General features: G+C 47.1%; 1 protein-coding gene across 1 annotated transcript; it reads right to left on the bottom strand.

Moving 5' to 3' along the window:
• Positions 1-7,011: 7,011 nt before the first annotated feature.
• Positions 7,012-10,922, bottom strand: RPL11 (ribosomal protein L11). The gene is made up of 6 exons (XM_061148175.1): positions 10,794-10,922; positions 9,856-10,006; positions 9,020-9,126; positions 8,658-8,789; positions 7,522-7,632; positions 7,012-7,093 (listed from the first exon to the last, which is right to left on the bottom strand). Exons 1-6 carry the CDS (start codon positions 10,797-10,799, stop codon positions 7,064-7,066), a joined length of 537 nt encoding a protein of 178 aa, XP_061004158.1. The 5' UTR covers positions 10,800-10,922; the 3' UTR covers positions 7,012-7,063.
• Positions 10,923-13,367: the final 2,445 nt, after the last annotated feature.

The following is a 13,367-nucleotide window of genomic DNA, read 5'->3' as shown; positions in this document are numbered from 1 at the left end:
CGAAAATCCCACAAGCCTCACAGAGCAGCCAATCACGTAATAAAATAAACATGTGAAACCTGTAAATTCAGTGACAGGTTCTTTTATGAGTTTTAAAGAAAACATCTGGTAACCAATAGTACTTCAGAAATTATTTAAAGATGGTTTACAAATTGAGAAACTCTGTCCTCTATATACACACAGGCAAATTCAAATCCTCTCATTCTGGAGAGCCTTCACAACGTAAGGGTTACATACTAGAACTTTCAAATCTGACTGTGCGCACAAATCATCTCAGATGATTATATTAAAAAAAAAGAAAAAGAAAAAAAAAGCCTATATCCTACTCTAAGCTCTTTAGGGTTGGGGCTGGAATTTATATTTTAAACAAATGTCTCATGTGATTCTCCTGTAACCAGCCCAGTACTGGACAAGGCTTAAGGCTCAGATAACCTCTGAGGGCTCTTCTAGTTCTGAAGTTCTGACTTTGTGATTGAAACACAACTGACCAGCCTAGAAAGCAGGCCTTTTCAAAATGCAGATTCACTGGGCTAGAACCAGCATTAGGGGAAAAAAAAATACAAATTAACAGACAAACCATAAATTGAGAATGCATTACCTGTAGTAAAGGTTATGGTTTCATGAAATATTTTCCAGAGGTGAGTATATATGTAAGTAATAAGTGGTAATATTAAAATACTTTTGTGGTAAAAAAACTCAAACAGAACAATGAGTCTCAACTTTCAGTGTTGTAACAGCATGAATTTCTGAGCCCCAGCAAGTTCAAATCTTTGAGTGGAGTTCAGGAATCTGCATTTTTCATGGCTGACTGATGCAGGTAGCCCTAGACCACACTTAACTGAGCTCTGTGAACGCAAAGCTACCTCTAGAACCCATCTCATGTGGCGCTTTTCAGTACTGGGGGAGGGGGAAGAAGAGGGTTGGAATGCTCTTGGGAGGAGCAATTTCCAGCCCTCCATGTTTATAAGGGATGATCTGGGAAAGCACAGGTAATGTCACTGTACTGCAGCACTGGGGAAGAACCCTACTTCGTTATTTATAACATTAAAAAAGGACACCGGATTTTTTTTTTCTGTCTAAAAAGTGCAGCAAGGAGAAACATGTACTTTTGGTCCACTTCACAGAAAGGACTGTTACCTGTCTGGCTCAATGTCATGCTTCAGCTAGGTAAGCACTCGAGTATTTGCTGAATGAATGACGAGAGAGAAACGCTGAACTGAGAGAACCAAGCTGCGCCTGGTTCCTCTGCAAGTTGTCATTCTCAAGGCCCACTTCTCTGAAGATAACCCCGAGTCTGAGCTTGCTCAGTGCCTTTACAGTGAATAGCCACCATCCTCATCTTCTTTCCTTTCCCAGGAAAGAGCAGCCCTCAAGTCACAGAACAAAAGCTCTCCCATTGAAGCCTACCACAGGCCACAAATATACATTCAATAAACCTGTAATACTGCACATCCTGATAGCAACTCCTACACTATGCGATTTGCATTTACTACCTTTAATTCTTGAAAATAACCCTGGAAGGTAGGTGTTGACCTACTTTACACAAAACCTTAGGCCCAGAGAGGTTAGCTGACTTGCCTAAGGGCTCACCCTGGCAGTCGCGGCCAGTGTGGCTGACTGGCTGTGCCGCATCTGAGCCGATCTTGATGGCCAGACACTGGGAGCATGTGATGAGACACAGCCTCGAGTCTGAGGTTACAGAACACCAGCTACAAAATGCACACATCTGGCAATCTGAAGACCTTTCTTCCTTTAATTATGACTAAGCTGTTAGTTGGGTGTTTGTCCCTATAGACCCAGTCTTTGAAAAGTAGAGACCAACTCTGTTTCTATGACTGTCAGCCCTCTTGGGGACTTGGAAAATGTAGGCCAGCATTTTGTGGGTTGGTCAACCTAATCTAAAGAAAAATTCGATACAAGCATATGTCAAGGGGCAGATGTGTGGTTTAACCTTATTACAACAGAAGCTACAAAAAGGCTTACCCTTATTACAAGAGCTATAAAACTGTACAGAAAAGACAGCGGGTCTCAAGGTTCTGGAGTCTTGACTGCCTTCATCTGAAGACTGGTTCCACCACTACTACTTGTGACTTTGGGCAATTATACCCTTCTCTATGTCCTCATCATTGTAACACCTCACAGAGCCATGAAAACCAAATGAGTTAATATGTGTGTCAGGAAAGAATCCCAACCAGTATCTGGGAAGGCATGCCCCTCCCCTGGTGTGTGCCTGGACCACCACTCTGAGAATAACAACTACTACACAGCTATTTCCTAAAATGAGAGTTGGAAAACAGTTGAAGTAGCAGCCAGTGGGACGCTTCATGGAAAACAAGCCTATACTATCTGTCAGGGACCTGCAAGGGATTTGACAGGCTTAAATTCCAAATTCTGTGCTCCGATCCACTCTGAGGTACCATGCAATGATTAAGCAGAACCAGTCTCCCCCTTCGCCCGCCCCCCCTCATAGATGCTTTTTTTTTTTTGGCTGCGCCACACAGCATGTGGGAACTCAGTCCCCTGACCAGGAATCGAGCCCATGCCCCCTGCAGCGGACCACCAGCAAGTTCCTCAATAGGTGGTTTTCAACTACCTGATTGTTTTCAGTCATTTTGGAGTACAATAAGAAATTTGGAATTCTGAAAATAGAGATAATGTAAACCATATTTTCTCATAGAATTACACTCTTTTTTACATATAGATTCATAAGAAGTTGCACACGCTTTTTAAAAACAACAAGGAAAGCAAAAAATAGAAATACTTTTAAAGCAAAAAATAGAAATACTATCTTAGGGAAATACTATTATAAGGAAAATACTTCCAGAGGCAGTCACCATAGTATGAAAGGGTTAGAAGTCATGTTATCAAAGCAATGTGTTCAGTAGAGTAACTGGGGGAGTCTAAAATGTGGACGAGGGTGGAGGGAGATGGGTTGGTAGCAATAAACTGGTAGAACTAAAAAAAAAAATAAATAAATAAATAAAATGTCACTTCTGCTTAAGTTGTTTAATATCTTTGCCTTTTTAAGCTACTTTCAGATTTTTCTAACTATTGAAAATTTATCACGTAACAAATCACATCAATAGTGATAAATGTATAATTGTGAAACAGAATCCTAAAATCATGTTACGTAAGGTCCTTAATTGGTACAATCACACATCATTTTGTTCAAATTTGTAAAAAGAAACCATCTGCATCTGTTTCCTAAGCTTTCTTGCACCTGCACCTTGAACAGTCAAGTTCCGTCCCCCCGGTGCCCCCAGGTGTCTTAGGCTGGATTCCCCCCTGACAACAGCAACTGCGGTTTCCATAACAAGCTGCACTTAAAGGTGTTCTGCACCCCCAGGCACCAGCCAGGTCCCCAGTGGCAGGCAGCTTCAACTGTGGGTGGTTTCTGGGCCCTGACCTCACCACTCACCTAGACAGCATGGGCCTTAACCCTTTAAGACTCAGACCCCTCTGACAGCCTGTTCACTGCAGTCTTTACCCAACAGTTGGTTAGAGTCTCAGTGTACATGCGGAGTTGAACAGGTTGGGACTGATAAACTCCATGTGTGGTTAAGCTGCAGGAAAGGGCAAAAGCACAACATCAAACAGGCTCTGCTATAAAGTACCAGAAAGGAGAGTGTGCTGTTACTCGCCTCTGATCACAGTGCTGGCAGAAGCAGAGCATAAATTACGTGTAGTCACTTCAGTCATGTCTGACTCTATGTGACCCCATGGACTGCAGCCCGCCAGGTTCCTCTGTCCATGGAATTTTCCAGGCAAGAATACTGGAGTGGGTTACCATTTCCTTCTCCAGGGGATCTTCCCGAACCAGGGATTGAACCTGCATCTCTTAGGTCTCCTCCATTGGCAGGTGGGTTCTTTACCACTAGCGCCCCCTGGGAAGCCCATAAATTATATGATACTATCTGACAGCTTGAAGATTCAAGAACCTTACACTCACCGGACACACGGACAAGTGCTTCTATTGGGATGGTTCCATGGAAGGAACTGACATTCCTGGCATTTGGGGCTGGCTGCATAGATTAAGGCAGTAGAGCCTATACATCTAAAGGAATGGCGTATTATGAAGCCACTAGGACATGAGAACATATTATGCGAAGAGGGAGAAAAAAGCAGGAATCAAAATGATACCTACATTTTCAATTTGTATAACAATTTTGTTTCTGTTTTACCATAACCCAGGTGGAGCCTCCAATGGCAGGCTCCTCACAGGTCTGATTTGACCTACTATCCCCCCGCCCACCCTGGCTCTCTCTGGTTGTGGTAAGTTTCTCAACCAGACTAGCACCTCCTAGTGTTTGCACAGCAGACCCCATCATGTAGCCGAGGTCATCGGTAACCACCCTGTACCTACCCTCACAGTGCTTCACACATTTTTGTGATCGTCTCAGTTGGTGAAGAATCTGCCTGCAATGCAGGAGACCCTGGGTTTGACCCCTGGGTCAAGACCACCCTGGAGAAGGGAATGGCAACCCACTCAGTATCCTTGCCTGGAGAAGGCTGGCAGGCTACATACAGTCCATGGGGTCACAAGAGTCCATATACTGCTCTTTTGTTGTAACACTTTAACTTTTCTAATGGTGGAATGTTTGATACCCTTTACCTCCAGGTACTAGTGCCAATAGCAGCTCTAGTTAATGTGAATCAAAAGCCTACCTCCAACAAATACCCCAGGATGGGGATGGGCAACATCGACCCTGTTTGAGAGCTGTCCTAAAGACCAGCTGCAGGACACATTCAGCTGAGCCTGAATGTCCCCGGGCCTGAAACTGGGACACAGCCAGATGCCCGCCAGGGACACCACCTTATTCTGCAGACAACCACATGTAGCATGGGGGCAGTTACCTAACATCGAGGTAAGCTTTCACGGGAAGCAGCTGAGGAAATGAGAAAAACAAACACAGCAGGAACCTTGGAAAACTACATTTTATTAGAAACCTCCCCGGACGTTATGCCTTCCCTCCCTCCCTCTGACATTAGGATGTGGGGAACGCTTCTACTCTTTAGGTCCATACACATCACCAGCAGGTCTTGTTAAAAGGAATTCAGGTCTCAAGTGGGGTCTAGTAGTTTTGACCGCTCCCCAGGCGATTCCAGCAAACACCGGTGCTTCAGACCCTGTGTTTGGAAGCCGAGTTTCTAACAGGGCTTCCCAAGTGGCTCAATGGTAAAGAATCTGCCTGCCAATGCAAGAGACCCGGGTTCAACCCCTGGGGTGGGAAGATCCCCTGGACTAGCAAATGGCAACCCATTCCAGTCTTCTTGCCTGGGGAATCCCATGGACAGAGAGGAGCCCGCCGGCTACAGCCTCAGACACAACTGAGCACGCGCACACACGCGCCTCTAACTAGAGGGGCTGGGGTGGCACGCTTTCCCGCACTGCTGCTCCAATCTGGCTAGGGATGTGTCCTCGCCTGTGCCAGCTCCCAAGGTGTTCACACTCACTCACCTAGAGCATCACTGCTAGAGCTAGAAGCAAAACCCAGCTATTCCTCAAACTCCTGAGGGCCTTTGTTCCCTCTGGGCCAGAAGCCTAGGCAGTTTTTAAATGGGAAGTGAACTCACTCACAAGTCAGCAGGACCAAATGAAGGGTGGGCATGTACACTGTTAAACTAAATAGGAAATACCACAATAACTTAAAAACACAGCCACACAGCAAGTGGCTAACAGCCAAGCACAGAGGATGGCAATACCATTAGAGACTTTCTACCTTTCATTTTCCTGCAATGCTTTATTTAATTGAGTACACACTCCCATCACTAGAAAATATTCTGACTTCCACAGCACCCAGTACTAGATAGCCAATATATTCACCAAGAGTTAGTTTGTTCTCAAAGATATTTATTTCAGTTGTAGTTATTAGTATAGAGATGTTAAAACAGTGAAGCCATTTACAAGGTGGAGTCCCACAGTAAAAGGCTGAGAAATGAATGCATGCTGATGTTTTTAGTGAAACAGAGCTTATGCTAACACATTTCACGATCCTCCCCTTCAAGCATCTGGATCTGACGGATAAGACTATCAGGAAAACAAAGTAAGCCACATTTTCATAAAAAGCTAGGTATACCAAATAATCTCCAGGTTTAAAAACACCTTACAAAGGCAGCTAATAAATTAAAGAACCATTTAACAGCAATGAAAAGGTGGCCCAGGGACAACGGAACCCATTAGTCACAAGTGACGATATTGAGTTAACTTGTGCTAGAACCACTGGCCAAGTATTATGTCCAATAGAGAAATGGTGACTTTGGAATGTCACTGTCTCGGTGACCTGGAGAAGTACAGACAAAGGTCCCACTTTCATATCAAAGGAGGGCACTCTGGTAGCAGTAACATTTCTCAAAGACAGTAGCACAAAACTAATCCTTTTTGAGCACTATGTGCCTGGTGCAAGTTAAAGCAATCAAGAAATATTAAACCACTTAACCCTGAAGGAGGTTAACCATCACTGCCCGCACAATACAGATGGGGACACTGACGCAGATCTAAGGTGTAACAGAGCTAATAAGATGCAGGGAGGGGAATCAAATCCAGCCAATGGGTCTCAAAGACCACCACCCCCTTCTCTAGTTACATTCTCATCAACCCTAGATTCTCATTTTAAAGGAAAAAACGAGTCCAGTGTTTAACCCCAAAGACCACATCAAAGACTGATCCTTTCAGACATCAGTGCTGGTAAAAGCCCTAGTGGACGGCAGAATCACTGAGCAGAGGGGAGCCCTGCACCCCACTTTAATCAAGACTCTAAATTCAAACCCAGCCCCAACCACGCCGCCCCCCTACAATTAGTTTCCACCGGGCCACGGCACCACAGCCTGCCAACAAGGGGGCGGTGGGCACGGGCAGTGCCGCGAAGCTCTCAGCCTGGGGTCTGCCAGGAAGCACTGGCGTCCAAGGGGAAGTCAGGGTGGTTACCAGCTATTCCCATCGAAGCTTTAAGTGGCTTGAGGTCCAAGGACTTGAATAGGGCCAGGCTCCTTGCACAGAACACACAACAGTAATTGTACATTTCATTGAAAATGTTTTATTGGACTTTTGGATAGAAACGGGAATTTATTTGCCAGGAAGGATGATCCCATCATACTGAAAGAGAAGAGATTTTATTTTTTCAGAACAGGAGGTAACAGTAACGATTGCAGCAATGGCTAACGCTAGAGAATCAAATCTGATACATGAATTTTGTTGGAATCCCATATCCCTAAGCCAGCAAGCTGGCCAGTTTAACAGTCGCTCCACTATGCTCAACTGCACTGGGCCCTGAGAAAAAGGGGTTCCTGTTAAAGTCACATTCCTCCCCTTCCAAATACCTGCATTCACGGGGCTGGGGAGAAGCCTGGTTCTGGGTGTTCTTTTAAACCACAAACCCTGGAAGCCCATTTGCCAAGCTGCCCAAATGTTCTACCTTTAAAAGAGCTACCCGCCAAAGGGTGCTAGGCTTTGCATCCCCACATCCCAACTCCATTCACCAACACCACCTTCCGCCACTCCACCTGAGACAGGTCAAGCTTTACCTTCTGCTGGAACCAGCGCATGGCCTCCTCTTTGCTGATTCTGTGTTTGGCCCCAATGCAGCCTGTCCTGCGCTTCTTGTCTGCGATGCTGAAACCTGGCCTACCCAGCACCTGTCCCAGGAATAACCAACAGTCACCTAGCCAGCTCAGAGTCAAGAGCAGACGGACAAGACTCACACACTGGAGCGATCGATCTTCAAGAGTCACCTGGTGGCCCCATGAATTCTGGTGCAAGAGACCCATGACTCCAAGGTCTGATGGAACCAGCATAGACAACTCATCACCTCTCGATAGGTTTGCTCTGGAGGCTGGCCTCCCAGCACCTCCCCTCTCCCGACACCTAACTCCCAGTGGTGGCCAAGGAGTCACTACTGCTCCCGTGTCCCAGACTGCTTATTTAAAAAAACAGCAGATGAAAAAATATTACTTCAGCATGTACATTGTACAAATCTTAACATTTCAAGAAGCACAAAGAAATAGTTGTATTTCTCTCCTCTGCTTCAGCTCAAAAGTGCTTCTAATTAAAGGTTTGTGGTGCCTGTGAGCACCGAACTCAGTCTGTCTGTATATTCAAATCTAATAGGCAGAACGCTGCTGTCCTTCACGTTTACACTAGTCAGGACTTCAGGGTTTTGCTATTTACTTTGATTTTGGGGGGGCCAAAATATTAGAGTGACACAAATGGTCATGTCTACCTTGAAATTCCCATCCCAAGCAAATAGTTCCATCATCAAACCTGCTTCTATACCCCCAGATGGAAGCCACCCCATTCCCGAGGTCTAAGGGAAGAAGCAGAGAAAGAGCAGCCAACCCAAACACCAAACGCAACCTCAATACCATCTCTCAAAATGTTAATTCAGTGGCTGGAATCGTTTCCTCCATCCACCTTTGAGCCACATCAGGGCTCACTAGATCCTAGACCCTAAGCACCACGACAGTAGGAATCTTTGTCCAGCTATAGTGCATAGTCAGGGCTACACCCCCACGCCTGCCACCAGTGAGGTGTATCCTCCCCAGGGAGCAAAGACAGACAACACTCAAAGCCCCAGTCCAACGTGTGACCGCCAAATAGCACAGACAAAGAGAGGAGCAGCGCCCACTCCCAGACCGGAGTGGGAAAGACTCAGTGCTCATACCACGTAGAAGTCCAGGCCGTAGATACCGATGCTCGGGTCATACTTGATCCCCAGGTCGATGTGTTCTTGGATTCCAAAGCCAAAGTTTCCAGTATCTGAGAAGTTATTTTTTCTCAACTCGTACTCTCGCACCTGAGGAGAAAAATGCAGAAATCACTCCCTGTCAACTCAACACCCCAATATCTAGCTCAGCCTGCAACACTCAGGACCCCCAAACACAATGCAATGTAACTTGGCCAGGAACAACATCTGATTTCCCCAACACAGGGAAAAACCCTTTAGAAGTTCCCCCCACATCGGAAGACTGACTCTGTGCTATGTTGGTGCTGTCTACTATTACCCCAGGAAGAGACAGGCCTCACCTTTAGACCTTTCTCCAGGATTTCTTCTGCCTTGGCCCCACGGACAGTGCAGTGGACGGCAATCTTTTCATTTCTCCTGATGCCGAAGGATCTGACAGTGTATCTAGCTGCAGGTGGGGATAACAAGGAGTCAGCTGTTGTCATAGAGCCACTGCACTCTCCTCTTCCCACAACATACCTCTGAGATTTCAAAAAAAATTTAGCATTCTATATCAATCAATATTTGCTAAAACCCTACTGTACTCTTATCCCCATTTTACAGAAACTGTGAGAAGCTACCTTGTACAAACCAGTTGCTAATAAAGAGGCAGGCTGCGAACCCCCATATTCCATTATCCTAAGGCAACAAATCTCTAAAAACAAAAAATGCAACGCCTGCATTGTGCTTGCCGGGCAGCAGGCATTTCATATAACCCTGTCTACCCCCCACAATCTTATATAAAAGTATTACCATCCCCTGTATGCAAATAAGAAAGCTGAGGCCCAGAGGAAGAAATCAAGACTTACAAGTGATGGAGCTGGAATCTGAAGCGTGAAGCAGGTTAGTTTAGGTATGCATCCTTGTTCTTACCCTCGCCTAGATTATCCTCACTGCTAATCGAACCAAATGCCATTTTCTGCATTCCCAACATTTCCACCTGACTGCATATCCTCCTTACTTGGAAAAAATCTCTACCTGGGGCTAGTCTGAGCTTAATCTCGACTCACACAAAGCTCAGAAAAGCAATACTTCTAAGAGATGCCACTTGTCACCTTCCCACTGGGTACAAAATGGGCCTGACGTTTTTCGGGGCATCCCCCAGCCGCCAGCCCTCCCGCTGCCGGCCAGCACTCACCTTTGGAGAACACTGGGGTCTGGCCTGTGAGCTGCTCCAGCACCTTGGCCGCCCGGGTCAGCCTGTCTCCGCTCTCCCCAACGCAGATGTTGAGGCAGAGCTTGCGGATGCGAAGTTCCCGCATGGGGTTCTCCTTCTCACCTTGATCCTGCTGCAAAAAGGGAAGCGGCGGCGGTCAACACGCCTCAACCCCGCCACGGTGGCCAGCCTAAACGCAGAGCGCCTTTCCGCTCATCCCCCAAAGCAGTCCTAACAAGTTTAACAGCTATCATCACCCTTTCATCTGGGAGCCACCGAGGAAGGCCTCTCGGGGAGGATCTTGTTTCTCCTTCCCCTACGTTCGGAATGAGAGAAACAGGACAGGTACCGGGTGGTAAACTTACAGACGCTTGAGAGTGAACCCCACGGGGCCCAAAGTATAGGATGACGGAAGGCGCCCCCTTTTTCCGATGAGCGGGGGGAGAAAAAAAAAAAAAAAACAGCCAGCACGTGGCTGTGCAGCGCCCCCCACTCCATCCGAAAACCGTCTAGATAGAGGCTGCGGCCAAAGTCTGGGGTTGGCCCCGAGGGGAGAACCCGGCGGAGGCTTCCCCCAGCACCGAGCTGAACTGTCGAGTTCCCGGGGCGGGCAGCCACAGGTCGCGGACCCCGCATCCCAGACTCCCCCCTCCGATTGGTCCGCTGGCCCTCGCTGCAGCCTGCGGGCCGTGTTCCTGGGCCTCCGGCGGCTGCCCGAAGCCTACTCCTGGGGGCTGGGGGGGAGACAGGCGACAAGGTCCATCTCCGCGCCCTCGGCAGGCACGGTTCTGCCGGTTTCGGCACGGCCGGCACTGTGGGCTCCGTCCTCCTCGGGCGGCGGGCGAGGTAACCCCCAGCAGCTCGGCCGGCCGTGGATGGAGGTGGATGAAGGACAGCTAACCCGGGTATCAGCTACTCACCGCCATGACGGGAAACCGGAAGAGAAGGCGAGCTTTCCGACCTAGGGCCTTATGGGCCAGGAGGCGGGCTCTTTTCCCAGGCCAGCGAGATGAAGGAGAGGAAGAGAGGCGCGCCTGAAGCCGCGTAGAGTCGGCTGCCCCCTCGTGGGCGTAAATGGCAACTGCAGGAGACTCTGAAGGTCCTCGGGGCCGACTTGGGCTTTTTGCAACCCCGTTTTTTTTTTTAAAGCTGAACGCTTAGATTTGCGTTTCTCTGATAATGAGTAATGTTGAGCATCTTTTAATGTGTTTGTTTAGAAAAATGGTAACGATGACCCTATCTGCGAGACGGCAAAAGAGACACAGATGTAAAGAACAGACTTTCGAACTCTGTGGGAGAAGGCAAGGGTGGGATGATTTGAGAGTATAGCATTGAAACATGTATATTACCATATGTGAAATAGATCGCTAGTCTAGGTTCGATGCATGAGACAGGACACTCAGGGCCGGTGCAGTGGGACGACCCTGAGGGATGGGATGAGGGGAGAGGTGGGGGGGGGGGGGGTTCGGGAAGGGGGACACATGTACACCCATGGCTGACTCATGTCAATGTATGGCAAAAACCACCACAATATAGTAAAGTAATTAGCCCTCAATTAAAATAAAGAAATTAATTTTTAAAAAATTCCCCAAAATTGCGTTTCAATCACAAGAATGGTATTAAACTTTAAGTTGAAAAAAAAAAAAGGCTGAATGCTGTTTCCCCACTTACAGCCTCGGGAACAAGTGGTTCTTGCGTCTTGAGAGGAGCCAGGACTACACCAAGTCAAGTAGGCAAATTATGAAGTGAGAGTTTTATTCTATAACAGTGTAAACACATGGAATTTAAATATTTAGGGAAATTCCCTGGTGGTCCACTGGTTAGGACTGTGTGCTCTCACGGCTGAATGCCTGAGTTCAAGTCCTTGTCGGGGAATGAAGATCCCACCAGCAGCGCAGTGTGTCTATAAACAGATAAATAAATAGTAATTGAACAGCGTTGGCCTAAGAGTCTCAAGCTGTGAAGACAGATGTGGTCCTGTCTTGGCTACCTCAATAGCAATGAGATCTTGGGGGCAGGTTACTAATTATTAGTAGATCACCTTCAGCCTTAGTTTCCCTCAGATTTATTTTTTTAATTAAAAAAATTTATTTATTTTTACAGCTGCACTGGATCTTCGTTGCTGTGCATGGGCTTTCTCTAGTTGTGGCAAGCAGAGGCTACTCTCTAGTTGTGGTGTGTGGGCTTTTCACTGCAGTGGCTTCTTTTGTGGCAGAGCACAGGGTCTCAGCAGTCCGGCTCAATACTTGTGACTCCCCAGCTCTAGAGAACAGGCTCAGTAGTTGTGACACCTGGGCCTGGTTATTCCCCAGCATGTGGGATCTTCCTGGACCAGGGATCGAACCTGTATCCCTTGCATTGCAAGACAGATTCTTAACCACTGGACCACCAGGGAAGTCCTTATTTTTTAATCTTTAAAAATAATTTTATTTAATTATTTTTTGGCTGTGTTGGATCTTTGGTGATGCTCAGGGTTTTTTCTTGTTGTGGTAAGCTGGGGCTACTAGTCACGGTGTGCTGGCTTCTTATTGAGGTGGCTTTTCTTGTTGTGGAGCCTGGGCTCTAGGGCACCGAGGTTTCAGTAGTTGTAGCCCACAGTAAGTGGTTACTCCTATTAATAGAATGGAGAAGGAAATGGCAACCCACTCCAGTATTCTTGCCTGGAAAATCCCATGGACTGAAGAGCCTGACAGGCTACAGTCCATGGGGTCACAAAGTGTCAGACACGGCTGAACGACTTCACTTTCTTCTTCTTTTCTTCCTAGTAATGTAAACCCAGTATATTCAAGCAACTTCCTCTCCCCGCCCCCAAGAAATGTTAGACATGGTACATAGTTAAGAAAAGGTCATCCTGCAGGCACGTGGCTTACAGATTAGTCTCTGACAGACAAGAACCCCGATCTCAGACAGCGACAGACCCCCTTTGGTTGGACTGAATCTGCATCAGCAGGACCCAAGGAGGTGCCATGCCAGGACCACAATCTGGACGGAAGCTGGCCTTGAGTCAGAGAGTTTCTTTGACAGGGAGAAATAGAAAAAAGAGAACATACAGGGCTTTGATGGAAAAGGAGTCAGGGGCTTTCTTCTATAGCCATAATTCCATCTCTCTTCTATGGAGGGGAGGTAGAAGCCTCTAGGTTCCCCTTGTATCATCCTTAGGGACAAAAGGACACTTCTGGGAAGCTGGGATGATGGAAGAAAGCCAAGAGAAAAGGCATACCCTTTGAGCCTTCTCTTCCAAGCCCCCAGCACTAGTCCAGAGCAGGGGCCTCTGGAAGATCCCTAGGATGGGCAGAGCCAAGGAAGGGATTGCTCCGGAACTTCAGAGATAAGACAGCTGAAGGTAGTCCGTGATCTTGGATTTTCTCTTCCTATAAAGCACATCACTGGGACCACTGGCAAAATCTGTCTACTTCAGAAATGTCCGTATGGTAGTTTAATGCTCGACCTGATTGTGTGAGCTTGGTTACGGAAGAGAATGTCTTTAGGCTTAA

This window comes from Dama dama, chromosome 8 (assembly GCF_033118175.1).
Source record: "Dama dama isolate Ldn47 chromosome 8, ASM3311817v1, whole genome shotgun sequence".
NCBI classification, from domain to species: Eukaryota; Metazoa; Chordata; class Mammalia; order Artiodactyla; family Cervidae; genus Dama; species Dama dama.
This window is presented reverse-complemented; position numbering and strand designations above follow the sequence as displayed.

Bases quoted from the DNA above. Each gene is read 5' to 3' on its own strand.
- RPL11 (XM_061148175.1), bottom strand. The intron at 9,127-9,855 runs GTGAGTGCTGGC...CCCCACCTGCAG, and splicing joins GACCCCAGTGTTCTCCAAAG to CTAGATACACTGTCAGATCC. The intron at 7,633-8,657 runs GTATGAGCACTG...TTCCTGGGACAG, and splicing joins ACGGCCTGGACTTCTACGTG to GTGCTGGGTAGGCCAGGTTT.